The sequence below is a fragment of the Cordyceps fumosorosea genome, assembly GCF_001636725.1.
Source record: "Cordyceps fumosorosea ARSEF 2679 chromosome Unknown scaffold_7, whole genome shotgun sequence".
NCBI lineage: Eukaryota > Fungi > Ascomycota > Sordariomycetes > Hypocreales > Cordycipitaceae > Cordyceps > Cordyceps fumosorosea.
In genome coordinates this window covers 520,266-538,393 of record NW_017387307.1, presented here as the reverse complement: position 1 = coordinate 538,393, position 18,128 = coordinate 520,266, and the positions used below count along the sequence as shown (strand labels likewise).

At 52.6% G+C, this 18,128-nt stretch overlaps 1 protein-coding gene across 1 annotated transcript; it reads right to left on the bottom strand.

The window, feature by feature from the left end:
* Positions 1 to 4,104: 4,104 nt before the first annotated feature.
* Positions 4,105 to 5,653, bottom strand: ISF_03696 (cutinase G-box binding protein; the record flags this gene model as incomplete). Its single annotated transcript, XM_018847302.1, has 2 exons — positions 4,105 to 5,144; positions 5,239 to 5,653. The coding sequence occupies 2 exons, from the start codon at positions 5,651 to 5,653 to the stop codon at positions 4,105 to 4,107; spliced, it is 1,455 nt and encodes a 484-aa protein (XP_018705509.1).
* Positions 5,654 to 18,128: the final 12,475 nt, after the last annotated feature.

The following is an 18,128-nucleotide window of genomic DNA, read 5'->3' as shown; positions in this document are numbered from 1 at the left end:
GCCCGCGTGGCTGATCCGGGATCTCCAACGCTTCAATTTAGCCGGCATTTATGGATACTCTGTTTGCAATTCGTACTGTACTGATACCAAAAGATAACGCCTTGTTTGCTTTTTACACTTTGAGACACATATTAGACACTCGCGCAGAGTTGAGCTGGGAGCATGTCACTGAGACCCGTTGCTCTTACAAGGTAGACCCTTGGTCCCGTTGGGCTGGGCAACTTGAACGAGAGTTCAAAGGGTTGAGAGAACCATCAACTTGCACGTGTGAGTCAAACAGCAAGCACGGTGGGTATACCGAGTCTTTTTTAGCACTAGAATACCGTGCTGATATCCGCAATTATGACAATTCATTCTTGTATGATTATTACCGCGGGATGGCCTATGCCACCCGAATCACATTCATGCGCAATGAAATCTTATCAATGCAGCTGCACCCCAGATCGAGTGCACGGGCAATGCGGCCAGAGCTTGGCAGCCAGCTCATCCATGATTGTGCCTCGGCTCTTGAAGTTCCAAGAAATAACTGTGCATCTCACCCATGCCGTGGACTGATTGCTCTCGTGACTGTGGCGGTTGGGTTATTATTTTGCGGCCTGAACATATTCACGAACTTGGCGGTCAAGAGGTAAAATTTTGCTATTATTGCTGGGCAACGGTCAGCTATTTACGGGCTACAAGGAAGGCGATAAGGCCGCCTTATTACGAGTTCCGTTATTGACATGGCCTTGGTCCTTCCAGAAGCGCCAAGAGCTGCAAAGTGATATTGCTGTTTTGGCCAGTAACCGACAACCATCGAATTGATCGTTTTCACGATTCGTGAGGAAAAACGCAGCGCCATCATTGGCTGGGCTGTCAACCACAGGCACCCGTTGCCGGATCTTGCTAATAAGCGAGATCCAACAGTCTAAATCAGGGAACCCAATGATGCGACCTTGAAAAAATCTTGGTCTGCCAGTACTATCTTTGTGTCCGTAGTCCGTACCAGTATAGCTATCTATGTCAATATCATGGAGCACGAATTCTGGAATAATTAGGCTTGCAAGTGTATATCTGTGAAATCGACATGAATCCGCACCGAGCTGCTTCCATACCCAGTACCACTTACCCGTGCGGACATATCGGCCAGTCATTGTCCAAAATAAGCTTCACGGGCAGCGCAAAGACCACCACGGGACGGATGTCCCACAGCGGCTGCTCGATGCGCGGGCACGAAAAGGAATAAACCGCGAGAAAGGGGTCCCTTGATGGGTCAGCCATGGCCCGTGGACGTCCTCGCCCAATTTCACACCCACTCTCTCTGTTCCGGTGGCGACTCTGTCTTTGGAGAACCTGACCAAGAAGGAAGCAGTCCCCGGAACTGAATTGGATTGCTGAGAGGAGCATGGCTGTGTAATTTCCCGGCCTCTCATGGCCCAAGCTTTTTTGCCTCTCGGTAGGGTATTGGTATTTGTAAGGGGATGGGTCGCTCGCGTGGGTGAGCAAAAACCCACGCCCCTAACTAACTTCCCCCCCTGGGCTGGCCAAGGAAGAAAAAGAAGGTCCGGAATATTTGATCCATCGGCGTTGGAAAGGAATCATGGCTCGGTTCCCGCTTCTCCGAAATGGGCAGCTTTCTTTCTTTGTGTGCAGTACGCGGTTCGATTTGCGCTGCCTAAATCGACGAGGCTGTTTTTTTTTTTTTTTTTTTTTTTTTGGGAAAGAGGCAATTGGCAGTAATATCACCAAGCGACACAAAAAGGTGAGCGAGCTTTCGAATTAGGCCATTCTCCAATTTTTTCTCATTCCCGGGACGGGGGTGGAGGGGAGAGAATCTCAATGAGGAATACCTGCAAGGAACCCTTGAACAAGATTTTGTGACCGTGGTCAGCTCCCCACTAAAGAGATCCAGGCACCCAGGCACAAGGTACGGACCGGGGAAGACTACATGCAGAACGTAACTAGCGGTTCCCCGCCAGGGGTAAAAAGAAATGCCAGGGCAGGGGGGGGGGTATAGAAGTTGGCAAAGAGAGCCACAGCGAGTATATCTTGACAGGGGTGCTTGTTCCTTATGGTCCAGAAAAAGCTCAGACCAAGAAGGAAAGGAAACCGTCGATACGGGTCGGTTGAACGAGTAAGCTTTTTATGGCACCGACGGAGGACGGAGAGGCGCAGACAGGTTGACAGGGTAATAAAGAAGAGAAATGGTCAAAAATTAATAAAATGGAGAGGACGAAAGAGACCAAGTTCTTGCCTGCCTGCCTGCCCGTGAAAGCCGCCCACCCGTAACCAATAACCAATATACGGAAACTGGGTTGTGAGGCCATTTTGCAGAGCTAAACGACAACGCTTCTCGCTTCTTCCATTGCGACCTCTTTACCGCCTCGCAAACACCCGTTCTTTCTTTCGTTCTCCCCTGCATCTTGCATATGCACATGCACACACATGTACAGGGGACAAAGAGAACCAACGGAAGAACGGTGTGATGGCGAGCCGGGATCCCGCTCGGGAGTCGCACAACTCCATGCTAGACCGACGGAATGGCGGCTTTGCTCTGTTGGTGGCGATTGGTGAGGGTACACAAAGATCTCGTAACACCAGCGCAACGATGACGACGGTGACGACGACAGCAGATGAAATATCCAAAAGTTCAGCAGCTGCAGCACGCTTGCATTAACCATTCTCCTTCCCCCCCCCCCGGGGTCCGCGGTACGGGGCCCATATCGACAGGCTCAGGCTCCTCTCCTTCCATTGCTTGTTCCTTTGCTTCCAAAAGGCCCTTACCATGCCAAGATAGGAAGGAAGGTTCGTTATGGGTGCAGGATAATAGCCATCGGGGGTTCGAAACCACCGATGCCAAGACGGAGGCCTCGAAATCGCCATGATAAGAGAGGTTAGCTACCATAGAGTTCAAGAGAAATAACGATTTTTGTCATGTTCTTAACCTTATACTTGACATCAAGCCGAAATGACCAGGCTTGTCAAGTCGATACCCTCATCGCGCCATCGGCAAGCTTCGGCCCAACCTCCCCGACTTCTCTCGGGGCCAAGTCTAGACACGCAACGAGATTCGTCGGGATTGTAGTAGATTTGCCGTTACTACTAGTGACAGAAAGAACAGGGGAATACGAACCTTGTAAGGCAAAATGAGAGGATTCGGACGCCCCCTCTTTCTTCATCACCGAGTGGTACGTGCGACGAACCATCGGGGAACCGGCCGGGCCCATTCCCGCTCCCATGAGCTCGAAACCACGCCGGCAAGGGCAATTTGGCTAGCTAGCCAGGGGATCATTCTGATGGTTCGATTTCGAAGCCCTGGCCAGCTCCTTCCTTCAAAACTAGCCGTCGGCGAACTAGCAAGCTATGGGAAAAGATCGATTTTGACATTTCCGGAGCATCAAAACTCAAGACTACCACCGTACGAGACGCAGACTAACAGGGACGGATGGCCATGATCGAAAGCTAGCATAGACCCCGAAAGAAACGCGCTTCCGGTGCATGACGTTGCAAATGTCACGAGCGAACATGTAGTCGATACAGCCACAATCCAGGTGTAATAGGAGCTTGTCTTGCAGTACAGTCACAATGCAAGTGCAACAGGAGTGTCTTAATTGTCCAATAAAGACGTTCAATTTAGCGGAAAATAGTTCATCTAGTACAGGCCACAAACCAGCCGCAACCTGTTCAAGACAATTACAACGAGAGTAAAGAAAGAGAAGCTACTGTGCCGTGGCAGAGTAGGGAACGACAAAAACAGCAAGAGCGCCCAACACGCCAATGGATCCCAAAATATCTCTTTCCATGCCCCAACACGTTGTCCAACTTTTTTTATGGTCATAAAAACAGCAGTCGCGGATATTATCCGTGCCCACCATCGTATAAAAGGATGTAGGTCAAAACTTGATACAAGAACTGAAGGATGAGTGTTTATGCAGTCGTAATCCGTGGGTTTTGTGTCCCTCTGGAGATAAAAGATGCGGCGAGCAACAGCTAAGCAGCCCAGCCGCTCCCCATCCTTCCACTAGAGGCACGTCAAGCGAAGCCACTGCTGAAGAGACGAGGAGAGAATTGGAAAAAGAAGTCGTACAAGTCGTAATGGGCCAGGCCCAGGAATGTTGTCGCCCTCTAGTCGGAGCGCTTGCGCTTCTTCTTGTCAGAGGCGTCTTGCGACATGTCAGTGACCTCGGCGCCCATCGTGAACATGGCCTCGGGGTATGAGTAGTTGTCTCCCGGAGGGAGTTGGATGGCACTGCCGTCAAAGTGCGAGAGATGGTCCTCATTGAGCTCCAAAGGCACGCTGCCGCCGGAGTGTGTGCGGGCATGCTGCGCCAGGTTGTCGCTCCGCGAGAATTTCTTTCCGCAGTTGTTGCACGCGAAAGGCTTCTCTTGGGTGTGGAGGGAGCGGTAGTGGCGCTTAAGGTGTTCTTGACGACGGAAGCGGCGATTGCAGAGGTCACAGACAAACGTCTTTGAAGGGTCTTCTGTGAGGGACTGCTTGCGGCCGCGACGACTGGGGGCAGTCGCAACAGCAACACTGCCCTCCTCGGCAGGCGAGGAAGGGATCGATTCAGAGGCAGTGCTGGAACCTTCAATGTCGTCCGGCTCGGCAGCAACTTCCGCATTCTCCTTTTGCGATGTCTTCTGCTTTTTGTCGCGATGCTCGTCTTCAGGCGGGAAGTCGGCGTCGGTGCCAGGGAACGGCAGCAAGGAGAAGCCGCCCTCGTCCAACTCGTCGTCGAAGTCGCAATGCCCGAGAGACACGACCGAAGAGGCAGTGCAGGCACGGGGGCGAGTTTCCAGAGTGCTTCCGGATTCAACATTGACGAGACTGGCATATTCATCATCGTCGCAGTCAAGATCACCCAGAGCTTGAAAAACAGGCAGACCATGAATAGCAGGGTCGAAGTCGAAACTCGACTGTGACGTGGCATTCGTGGAGTCACCATCGTTCATGCTGGAAAGACTGAATTCGGGAGAGATGGTAGGGTTGCAGCCAGCCGACACAGTGAGGTTGCGAGGGTCACAGAAATCGACATCTTGCTCAGAGGCGATGGAACGAGCGTATGCAGGCGTAGGCGATGGCGAAAGCGAAGGGCATGATGTCATAGACATGATGTCGCTGGTACATTGCTGCAGTACGGGAGGCTGTTGCGAAGCGATGTAGACTGCGATGTGGTTAACAGGGAAGCTCCACAGCTGAGCATTGCCTTTTGGCGAAAGATTACGTGACCCCCTCTGGGCCAGCCAGCCGCAACTTACCAGGTGTCATGGGAGGAGAAGCACAGCTAGACCAGTCCAGGACTGACGTCTCGACAGAATCGAATAGCTCCTTGGTGGGGAAGGATCCGTCAAGACCGGAAAACATGGGATTGATTGGAGTTTGCATGGCGTCGCAGATCCTGGGGCTGCCAATGGCGCTTCCAGAAGTGGACAGAGGCGGCGTCGAGGGGAAGTGGCTGTCATAGATGTCGGTATCGAGCATCAAGGCCGACTTAGGCGCGCCATTGCTGTAGAGCGTGGGGGGCTGCGAGCCAGATGAGCCGGGGCGGGAGTAGGCAGGCGTAGCGGGCATCTGCTGGTACAGGTATGCGGACTTGCGGGCGTCCGACTTGGAGTCGCGGTTCTTGAGGAAGGCTTGAGCCACCGAGTGTGGGTGCAACATGGTGGTTTCCATTGTGCGCGGTTCTTTTGGTTCTGATCTGAAGAGATAAATGGTTAGTGAGAATGGACTGGCGATGGTTGCTGTGGCGGGGCAGGAAGCATGCGCCGTCGAAGGCAAAGAGTGCGCGGGTGACAGATTGGGCAAACGAACCTGGAACAAGCAAGCGTCAAGCAGAGGCGAGATTCAGAAGATTAGGGTATGGTAGTATCGTAGCATGCGTAGTATACAAGAGTCCGTTGGGTAGAGCAAGCGGACTGCGGAGGGTAAACGTGGACGTTGGCAGCGGAGACGTTAAAGTCTCAGGCGTCGAGTTGTCGGGAAGGAGTGTCGTTGAAGGCCGGTGGGCGTAAGATGAAAGCAAGGCAAGCAGCAACAGGCGATTAGGATTGTAAGTTTGTTGTACAGAAAGATCTCTCTTTGTGAAGCAGCCCGGGGCAGCAAGGCAAGAGCAGCACGATTGAGGGTGGATGGTGCGTTTGCGGGTGGTCTGTGGCGTGTGTCGCGATAGAAGGAAAGTGAGGAAACTCGACCAGAGGAAAAAGAATCAAGAGTCCAAAATAAAAGTTGACAAGAGCAGGCCACAAAAAGAAGGAAGAACCAAGGGCAAATATAAAAAAGAACAAGATTATCCAAAAGCACCGGTTCCAAACAGGATGCCGATCGTATGGCTCACGGACACTGGGGATGGGGGGGAAGATGGGCATAAGTAGTCGAGAGACGAGCAAGCAGCCAAAGTCGATCCAAGAGCAGCGCACAACGACATCCCGGTCGAGCAGCGAGCAGCGCGACCCATCAAGCGACAGCGATGGACAGGCCAGAGTGGAAACGACACCCGTTGCCTCCACGGACGGTGTCTCACACCACACAGCCAGCGGCGAGGCAGGTTGGCAGCTAAAAAGCAAGGGCGCCAGGATATCAAAGCGGGTTTGCGGGCCTTAGCCAGGACGGGCGGGGGGGCGCGGGCGAGGACGGGTCGGGTTCCATTGGCACGCCCCCTCCCCATGTCTGATGGGGCGGGAGGGGGTGAGATGAAGAAAGTGGTGATGGAGGCAAGGAGGGCGTGTGGGTGGTGATGGTGGTGGTATCAACAGTGGTTGGTGGAGTGGGATGGATGGGCGGTTGTAGTGGGTGGCTTGGGTTGGTGAGAAGGAGACACGCCCGCTAAGCCTGGTGTTTTGGTGTGTCTGGGGCAAAGAGGTAGATGGTGTGGATACTGAGGAAAAGCAGTGATAAAAAAGAACGATTTATAAAAAATAAAGACAGGAGGACAGGAAGAGCGAAAAGAGGGAATCCAAGGACATGGAAAACGCCAACGCTAAGTGAGGCCCAGTACCTCGGTGCTGGTTCTGGTGCCAGACTGGCTGGTGGTTATTCATATGGTGCTGCTCTGGAAAGAAACCGGGTGGAGAGAACGGAGGAGAGGCCCGTGGTTGGCTGGGTTGGTCGACACGAAAAAGGATATGTGGCCAGAACATCCGTACCCGTAGCTGCACGGTATCCGTCCGTGAAGAGAGAAAAACGGGAACATCAAGATACCCTACCTACCTACACAAGCATCCCTCTTGCCTGCTGTACCACCTCGATAGCCATACTGACGTATCCGTACCTACATACGTTACATAATCCCGTGCGACTTGCACTTCCATCTGCCACCAGCCTTCAAAGTGGCGGTCCAGTGGTATGCTGCAGCGGCAGAAGCGCCGTTTGTTCGGAAGCGCTGCATTGCAGCCAACCACCAGTAAGAAGCCGTCATGGCCAAGAAGCCCATCACCGTCACCTGCGGGGAGGGGGGGATCTCAGCAGCAAATAAAATCATCGACTGGGCATACATGGTGATGATGGGCTGGCGTGGGCTACTGTGGCGGGCTACATGAACGGACCGACAAGGACCGACGACGACGACGACATGCACTGATGAACGGCGCAGCCACGATGGCCCCAGTACGGATACCGCAGTGCTAATTCGGGACACACACACACCTCCCAGCAAGGAAATCCCAAAGTTGCCTAATAATTCTGCCCAGCCCAGCATGCTAAATCACTTATCAACTACGGAGTGTTCGTAGTAGCAGGTATTTTATGTGCACGCACGCTATTTATCAATTTTCACCTTCCAGGCCGCTGCTTCGCCGCTCTCGTAGCTGTGCATGCACCTCAAGCACCTGTACCAACCTTGCTCTGGGCATGGCTGCCATCCAATGTGGTTGCCGTATTCCCACCGGGCTGCCTCTGGCGGCAAATTAAGGCTCCAACTAACTGATCCAACACTGCCCACAACAGACACTGTCTATTCCTGACCCTGCCCTCTCTCGTCTTCCCCGGGGAGGCTAGGAAGCCCGTGTTAGCGCAGCCCGCATCCCAGCAAGAGCGCCGAGAGAGTGAGCAAAATTTCTTGACACTATCTCACCACAGAGGGTCCCCGGGTTGAAATGAGAAGAGGGGACCGACGGCCATGCCCGTGGCTGCCGAACTCTAGCCAGCTTATTGAACCCAAGCTACGGATATGAGCCCAGCCTTCCGCGTAATTATCCCAGATCCTCTTCATAAAAAAAAAGAATGAACTGAGAAAAATTAAATAAAAATAAAATAAAAATACAGAATCACATCTTTCTCTTGGCGTGACAGGACGATTTTCTTTTTACGAGTGTGGGTAGTTAGTTTAGTGGTCTCGAGTCCCATTCTGTGCGGCAACACCTTCACAACCGGCATTGGCATGCACACACGCACAACCACGGACAAGAATGTGCAGCGCATTACATTTGGGCCGTGGGCGGGCGAAAATATGCACGCACGCGCCGCGCGCGCCCACCCGAGCACGGCTTTACGCGTTCTCGTCCTCTTTTTTCTTGTGTTGTGTGTGCACGTATGTGTTTTGTCCTGCTTTGCGTTGACTCGTTACAGAGTTCAGTTGGGGACTTCTATCCACCTCAAGAGCAGCTAAAAAACGAACATCATCCAAAAATAAAAAGCAAAAGTAAACCGTTGAAAAGCGCAAAGCGCGTGCGTTATCCTCCGCCCCAAGCCCGGCCAACCCAGACCCGTATTCGACGACGCGCACCAGCACAAAAGAAAAGCACAAACTTATCGCGCACTATTGCTCACGCCACAGGTCACCACCTTTTTGTCCTCCCACACACAACTTTTTTTTTTTTTTTGGCATCACAATTCATGCATAGTGCCGTTATGTGATAGGTCGGCGGCTCGGACCACCAACCCCTCCCTCCGCGCCCCTCCTTTGCACATCTTTTTCCGGGGCCAAGCTTCCTCTTTTGCTTTGTGCACCAAAAAAGAAGGGCAGTCGGCTGCGCTGAGACTGCTTGACTTGCGTCAGCTTCTGGCACCGTCTCTGCACCAGTTATGCATCAGCTTGCGACCTACTGGTTAGAAGGTATGCATCCACGGCGCCTGTGCACAGCCTATGGCGTGTCGCACCGACCAATGCCAGGCGCAGACGGGCAGTCATCGGCGTTGGCATCGCTGGCATCACCCTCATGCAAGGCTCTCGTGACGACTTCCTTTCTTCCCTAGCGTCTTCTTTCTTTGCTACCCATCGCAACTCCTACTCGTCATTCGTCTACAACCTCGACGGTTTGTTTCTGGTTTGCCGCTTAGACCACAGCGGCGCCGCATGCCCGTTCACCCCAAAGACGGGGGAGGCTTTCTTCTAGCTCTAGCCAAAACTTGTGGCGGCGCCAGAGGTTGCTGTTCTCTCAGCATGTGCTTTTGCTCTTCTCTTTTGTCTCTGAGAAAGAAATGAGACAATCTTGAGTTGCTCTTCCAGCGGAGGCCTCGGCCAGAGAGGGCGCCCGTAGCCAACTAGCGAGGCTTCTTGGTCTTTCGCCTTCTCACAACGAGTGGCGGAGCTCCGGCCTGGAGAATGCCAATGGCTATAAAAATCTCCAAATTCTTGGATCCAAATACGAAAAAGGCGCCGCCGTCTCGCTTCCTACAGGACCAGGCCCCAATATAGAAACAGGCTGTGCATATGTGCTAGTAATCTCCAAACTAATAGCTACCGCATGCATTGCATGCAACCCACAACGCCGCTGTATTTGACACAACGGCTGTGCCTGCATTGCATCGTAATCATCCAAAACGTTTGAATTATTGAAAAAAAAAATATTTGCATATATATCTGACGAAAGAAGATGATTTTTTCTACTCTATTCTTGAAGCGTCCCTCTACTCACCGTCAGCAGCCAGGTAATGCTGTAAAGCCACAACTCTTTAGTCCCCCACGTTGGGCTTTTCCTTATTCTGAGTAGGCAATGTGGTCATGGAGAACTCAAATACGAACTCTGCCAGGTCAGCGTCATCACGATCGCGCCCACCACAGTCCAGGTCCAGCCCCAGAGACCCGGCATAACACAGCATCCCGCTTTTCCGTACCGCTGCACCGGCATCACGTATCTATCGCCCTCCGCATGAACTTGGGCTATCGGCAAATGGCATTTACTTTCCCTCCTCTCCTTCTCACACACAAACTACACATGTTAAAAAGACCCAGACCAGTGTCTTCGACGTCGATCCCAATTGAAGATGAACTGGGTTGCGGTGCTTCTGGGGGCGGTTGTTAGTGGACAGGCGATTACACTATTGTGCATGACGCACGAGAAAAACTTCATTTGGGGCAAGCTAGCCGAGGCTGGCTTGGGCTGATGATCATCACGAGTGGCACATTCTACTTTGCACTTCCTGATGTGGACTGTCCATCCTGTGTCACTGTCGCTCTGAACGCTCAAAACAGACCCTGCTGCCATCCACGTCTGCGTGTTTCTCATTTTCTCATGCACGACGGCTGGGTCAGGCAGTTTACGCTGCAAAAGCTGCCTTTCTGGTGACATGCGTGTGGGCCGCGGTAGCATTCTATCAGACTATCACTATCACTCATTGACTACCTGGCTGCTCACACTTCGCGCATCCATCCACTCGTCGTTTCCCTGCCCTACCTACATCATCATACCTTAGCTTGCGATGGCACACTGCATGGAGCTAAGAAATACACAATTGCTTCTAATCCTAAAGAAGCGAAATTGACCAGAAGAAGAAAAAGAGAAATCGAAGCCAAGAAGGAAGGAGACAAGAGAGGCCTCTCAGCGCAACTACACGCCCGACCCATCTTACCAACTTGGACTTTTGGCGACGGCCGAGTCAAGGAAAGGTCGAGATGGTCGAGATAGATAACGAACTATGTGCATACTACTAATAATAATAATAAAAGTAGCAAGATGGCCAAATGGATACAGACGCACCACCACGCTACGGCTCGCCACGTTCGCGGGTCTGCCGAGGAAACCCATACTATGTCGTGTCCGCAGCGTCGCAGACAGACCCAGTTGGGCCAGTTTCACCATTTTGGAATCTGATCTGGGGGCGCGAGTCAGCGCCGCAGCGAGCGTCGTCGTCCCAAACCAACCCACGATGCCCAGTAGATTGCTTTTCTTCGACGGCATGACAGAGAGTCAGATGGCATGGCATGAGGGAGGGGCAAAAAGCACTGTCCATCTCCATGTGCTCTGTGCGTCCAATATCCAATATTCCCGTACACGGCTCACTTTCAGCTTATCACTTACACTGTAGATGCCACACTGCCACCTTTATTTTGGTTTTTATTTATTTCATTTTTTAGGAGATTTGTTTTGCTCATTTCATTTTGTCCGGCTATTCAAAGCAACGCCAGCTGGAGCAATAACTAGGCTACGCACATCTGCAAATATGTAGTATCTAACGTACAGATGCAGGTCCAGGTCGCCAGCGCCCACCAGCTCGCGTGCTGGGCACGAGGCTTGCGCAATAGACCCTGGGTCGGGCAGGTCTTCAGTTCGTGGAACCATTTCGATATAAACTTGGCGGTTTATATTTTCTTAATCTATCCCATCTGCCATGTGTACGTATAACAGGCAGACCCCTACTCACGTACCACGTTGTCACATTCCACCGCAACGCAACACACAAAACGTCCAGCCATCTGCACGGTCTGCTCTACCACGCGAAGGTTGTAACTGTCAGCCATGTGGTGTCTGTGACTTTTTCATCACACACCACCACCACGCAACCCGTGGAGGTAAACATGGCAAGCCATCACCAACCTACAACGGGCAACCTTCCCATCTTGGCCGTGGCGGCTCCGTATTCCCCCAAGCCTTGTCGACTGTATCCATTCGAGCAATCCCAAAAAAACAAAAGGGCTTCCCCTCCTTGCCTCTTGCGCCACCGAGATTCAAACCCACACGAGAAGAAAGCCGTCATGACGGAGTGGAGTGGTCGACGGTGGTCTAGCTAGCAAGCATGAGCCGGGGTGATTTCGTCTCGTCCAGGAACAAGCTCTTGTGGACGCGGGCCGTACGATCTCCTCCCGACGTGGCCTCTGACGTAGAATAGGAACGGTTTTTGATATAGCTTTCTTCTTTGCACGGCTGCAGCTACAGATGTTCTTCTTTTTAGACCTCCTTGCATTGTCTCGCTGAAGAGAGTGAGAGCTTTTCATGGTTATCGAATGTTTTTTTACGAGGCCCGATAGTCAGCTCTCGCTACCCACCTCTGTGCCGCCACGTCCATGGGTTTGCACCTAGCGTCGTCCCAGCGCGCTGGATAGGTAGCTACTCCGTAGTAACCAGTCAGTTTTAGTTAATATCTGAGTTCCAAAGTGTGGAAGCGCAGGCTGCATGAAAAGCTGCAGCTGGCTGCACTGTTCGCCCTTGCAGGCCAGTTGGGGCTTCAGTCGGGCCCGTCCGAGAGGGTCCCAGGGCTGGCGCAGCTAACAACGTGCCTTGCCTGTCCTCCTCAGGCCTCAGGTAGCATCGGCAAGCGATGATGGATGCATGAAGCAAAAAGCCATGGCGCTGCCTGTGCATCTCTACCGTTGGCCATGCAGCTCGCCATCAGGAATGCTGTTGTGTTAGCAGATCGGGAGTCTGTACCGCTTGAACCGCATGAGTCGCGTCGTTTACGAGTCATCTCAGCTGAACCAGTGGATTTCCCTTTTCCAGCCGAGATGCAAGCTTGCGACTTGCAGGTGCGAATAGATTGTGTGATTGAGATAGTTGGCGCCAGAAGAGCCAGGAACAGGAACAGGAACAGGGTCCAACTACCACGTAGGGACGAATCAATGAGTCCGCCATGCTGCTAGTTAGTGTCTCGCCCGCGATGTGCCGAGTCTGCACACCAGTATCCGTACAGTGGCATCAGAGACCATGGACATGGCCGTCATTGATTGGAGGGCATGTGCCTGCCACTCGGCCGATCATGTTCCCTGGCTTGCAAGACTCACGCCATCGCCACCGCCAACCAGTCCCTAGCACAGGGGGTTTCCCTGCTGTAAACTAAAGACTCTTTGGCATGTCCAGTTCAAAGTTCAGTTGTCATTAGTTGCTTTTGCAGAGGCGAAACAAAAAGGTGGAAATATCAGCCCGGGACATGTCCTATTGGCTGCAGCCACGAGGGAATGAACCTGAAACATTAGCGTTGCATAAGCTGGTGGGTGCAGTGAGGAGAGGAGAGGGCGATGTCGAGTTGAGTTGGGGTGACGTTCTCTGTCTGTTCCTGCAGCGCCAGGAAGCCAGCGGCCAATCCGCTACTAGTACCAAGTAGCAGGTTATTTACCGTTCACCTTCGCCATCATGCATTGTTACTGCCAAGTTATTAGCGGTGATGGCCCTTCGCTACCCACAAAGCCCACAGAGCCGGTTGAGTGACGTGCAAGGCGAGCCTTGGACAAGGCCATCCCAGCCAGCAGTAGCAGTGTACCAGTACATGTAGTACTGGTACTGTGCATAGACAGGTAACGGCCCTAACTAGCAGTGATTGACGAATCATCGTCGCAAATCGTGTCCTCTTTTCCATTTGCGCCTGTCATCGCTTGCCCCAGAGCAGCAATGCCGCGACCTGATCGCTTGTCATGAAACATTATGCACCGGATGCCTTTGTTTCCCTCAAACACTAATGCAAAGAGGATCAGCAGCAAGTTAGCCGGCAAGCCGGTGCAATCTATCCTCGTGTCGTCGTAATAGCCGACATCTTGGAGGTAGTCAAGTAGCTACCGAGTCTGGCTCGTGCGTGGTTCGGGGCGCAAGTAAACGTCGCCGCTGTCTTAAACCTAATGCACGTTGGAGGAGTTGGTAGGCCGCGGCAGATGTCACTGTTGGTGATGACCGATGCGACTTGCGCAGCCCATCTGACTATCCATCATTTGGCTGCCAAGTTGCTAGATGGGGGTGTTTCCCCATGGCCTAGGCACGAGCAGATGCAAATGCTGGTTGTAACCTTGACCCGTTCATGCGACTAACCAACTAGTAGGCTGTTGTTAGCTTGATTCTGGCATCTCTTGCAGGTTCTTACCTCTGGGCCAGAAGGAAACTGTGGAGTGTACAGAGAGTAGTTAGAGTTGTGCTCGGCAAGACGATGAAATGGAAAGAGGATCCAACTAATAACACTTGTGAGTCTCTTCTTCAATGCGCAGCGTCGCAGCCGTCGCTACGCGGCCATTGTTGAAGCAGTTGTCTTATTATCGACGAGACTGTTCTGAGACTCCAACGAGCCCAGCCTAATTCATGCGGATTGATTGTCCTAGCAGGGGTCTCGAAAATTTCAGAAATCAATATTCATTCGGTTAGCTGCTCATTGTTACCTAGTAGTTGAAGGGAAGGTTTGGGACGGGTTCAATGCAAACTGGGCAGGTAACGCCAGCGCTCGGCCCAGTTCACGCTGAAAGTACGGTACAGGGCGCCTCGTTTGATATCAGCGGAAGCCATCAGCAGACGCCACAAGAAGCCAGCTCAAGAGTTGAAAAGAAAAAAAAAAGTTCCATGCTGCGGGGTACCGAGGAAGCACAAGCTCTGGATGGTGAAAGAAAAGCTGGCGAAGGGTTGGATTGCCACAAACAGTGGCACAATGCTGGTGATGAGGATCCATGAATGGGTGCGGACTGCATGGGCTTGCATAGAAAGGCTTGCATATTAATGTGCTAATGTACGGGCATAGCACAGAGCCGGCCAAATTATATACCATGCAAGCCGCAATGTTCCTGCATTTCCGGGTCGCACCGTACATACATTAGTACTAACTGTAGGAGGAACGGAGTAGCGTTAGTAAATAGTGAACAGTTGTGCAATCCTTCCAACCCCCACTTATCCACGCAGGTACCCACGCAAACAAGGTCGGAATATGCAGGTACCGACCAAGGCAGAGGCACCAAGCCTTCCTTCCACACTCTAACCTATTCCTACTCCCGCCAAAAATCCAGGCACAAAATCTGCTCATACCAAGAGGCAAAGAACCAAACACCGCCAATCGCACCAAAACACCACACCACTACTCCGTATTCATTAGCAGAATCCACACGGCAGACCGGAATGGTCCGCAACTCCTCTTCCGACGACCAACCAACCTCCCAACTGCCTTGAGAGCACCACAGCCCGCCAGCTTCAGTCGACCCCGTCTCCCTACTACATCCCGAAAACCGTCAGTACATGTGTGCTGAGAGACGACAACTAGATTGATTCCCTCTGGCCCACTGTCACCCGCCCGTCCGGCCGCGCGTAACAATCAACGTTGATCTACAGGCTGCTTTGCGTATTTGCTTTTTCCCACGCTTGCTTCCCTCCGGCATCCCGCTCGCCTGCCTGCTGCACTTGAGTCCCGTCGTAAAACGTTGTTGCTCTAACCCTCTAACCCACCTAGCTCACCAGGCGCCAGTTCTCCTGCTTCCGTCCGCACGCCGTTCCTTCAGCCCGTGTCTAGCATCGGCACGGTCTGCAAAACCCGGCAGACTGGACGAGCCGGCTTCGCAGGGTGCCAAGCGCGGCGTGCCTACTGCACATGCACCGGCTGCAGGTAGTCGCTGCGCAGGGGTGAGTGAGGTGAGAGGGGGCGTTCGGCCGTCGTTGATTGCCTGCATCATCCAATGAACCGATGGCCATTATCCTTGATACTAAAAGCTCATCTGGCACCATTGCGGCCCTATTTCCAGGTTCCGGAGCTTTCTTCCTGCTGCACGTCCCATTGCCAGGCTCGGTTGCAACCCTCTTGGGGGGTCTGGCCATCCCAGACAGACAGGCAGATAGACCCTGTCATGACTTTGGCGGCATTGCCACCATTGACCAAGCTGTGGCAATGCGCGAGAGTGGGATCAATGGATGGCATGGTTGCCAACCCCGGCTGCCCAACTACCTAGCGCCTGTTGGTCTTCGACAACTTGATCCCTGTCCAGCCACCACAACGTTGCAGTCTCTTCTCAACGCGGCAAAGCCTCGAAGTTGCCACTGCAAATCTCAAATCACACAAGATTTGTCCAACCAACTATCCACGGCGCACCAAGAAAGCAAAGGTGTGCGCTATAATACGCCACGTCGTCGGTCCAGCTCCGCGGTAGTCATGTTTCAATGATCCGGCCAAACGGTGATGCTATTAATCTGAGTCACTCACGTTGAATGAAGAAAACGGTCTGTACCAAAGTAATGAACTGTCTCGTTTGACCGCCACAACTACAGTTAACATTACGGTATCCATACGAATACTTTGTCAATCTGTACACTCCTCCGACGCGTTCGCGGGCGAACCTGGCCAGTTGGGAAACAGATGAACAGCCCCGCCTCCAAGGATATTCGAGCCCACCTCATATCCACGTCTAGTTGATCTGGGCTTTTCAGTCCCCGGATTTTTTGCCTCACAGTCGACACTAGGAATATGAGCTAAATAGTTGTCAGAACACACTGGTTCTGCGCCATGCTCGATTTAGAGGTCTTGTACTTACTCTTATCACTTGCACTTGCACCAAGACTATGGTAGCGCAGTTTACGAATAGCACCGACTTCCAGGGTCCTTCGGTCCTTCAGGTGGCTCACTCCACGACTCTACTGACTGAGGCTTTTTATCACAGACAGGCACAGAGCTCACGAACGCCTGGATGCTTGACGGAGTTCTACCCAAGTCCGGATCATGGCAATGACCTAACTAGTTACAGGGACCGATTTCCGACTTTCTCCAACGCCGCTTGCTAGGCGAAATGATTCTCGTTAGCAGAGAAGGGTTCTCAGACCTTGCTAGCTTTTTCGAGCACCCCTGGTTGAAGCTAATTACGGCCTTCTGGAAGGTTTCGCCGACTTGACCACCCAACCCAGCGGGCCGGCAATTTGAGCCCATGGAAACGGCTGACAAGGGTGCTAGCACGCGGCTGATACCACCTTGGCAATGGTTCACTCATCTGGAAATGGCCCAAGACTGACTGGGTCGCGACAATTTGTCCGCAAGTGCACGAGCCATCTGGATTCTGGATCGCTTCGCCCAAGAAAGCAAAAGTTAGCAGGTCCCAATTTCTGGGATGTCACTCTTTCCGGTTTATTATTAGCAGTGTTGTCTATTAGCTCATAGCCCACAACGCAACGAGGTGGGAGGCACGCTGCAGAACTGAGTAAGTCGATTTGTTCCCGCAATGGGTATCGGGGAAAAGATATCGGGGTTGTTCCCTGCAAAGTTATAGTTCGTGGCAAACAGGCCACCAAAGCGCTCGTGCTTCCCGTCCCGTCCCTGTCCGATACCGAGCTGATAGCAGGCGCGCAATTATTTGTTCATCACTACTCAATCGCCATCATCCCCTTACATATTGCGATTTTACGGTGCGGAGCTCAGGTCCATCAGTCGGTCTCATACTAGGTGATGTATCTCATTCTGCTGTGTATCCGTATTGATAGGCTGATCGACAGTCTACCAGTAAGGCGGGTGGTGCGCCAGAAACCTGTGTGGGTATCGAGGGCGCGCACAGAGTCAAGATGAGATCCATCTCACAGAAATGCTGCACAGAGAGAGACCAGCAGGGTTCAAGTGGCATTCAACACAGACGCCGAAAAAGCAAAGCCTGCGTCGACTTGTCGCTGGTCGCGTGGAGCCATTTTTGCTTCTGCCCACCATGTCAACTAGCGTTACCAGGACTGTAGGACAGTGGTTTCTTTTTGCATCTGCGTGTCTTGTCCCCTAGACAAAGAGCATTTGCCTTTCTCTTCCTTGTTCGCCTTGGCGTTGCCGTTTCTTTGGGGAAAAGATACCCTTGAAGTTCAGCGGCTGGCCATGGGTGCGAACAGTGCCCTGCCCGCTCATCGCTTTGACACTTTTGTTGTCTTCCCTGGCGTGCAGGGTCCTGCCAGCATGTCTGGCAAGGCCCAACTTACAGGTCACAAAAAAAGCCAAAATCCGGGCCGGAGCCGGTCTGAGCGCTACCTGTCAGGCGAACCATCATCATTCGATGGCCAAGGGGTCATGGCAGAAATGCGACAAAGACGGGAACCGAGGACACAGGCACGATTGAACTCGTCAGTTATACATACCTGGCTGACCTCCCTCACCGGAGGACTTGTTCCAATAGTGTACAGATTACGGATTACACGATCAGGAACTCGTATTTGCAGCTGTCAACCGGCTCCCAGCCGCGAATCCGGCATCGGCTATGGACGTGCATCGGAGCTGCATTGACGCCTCTTTTTTCCTTGGTGGTGCT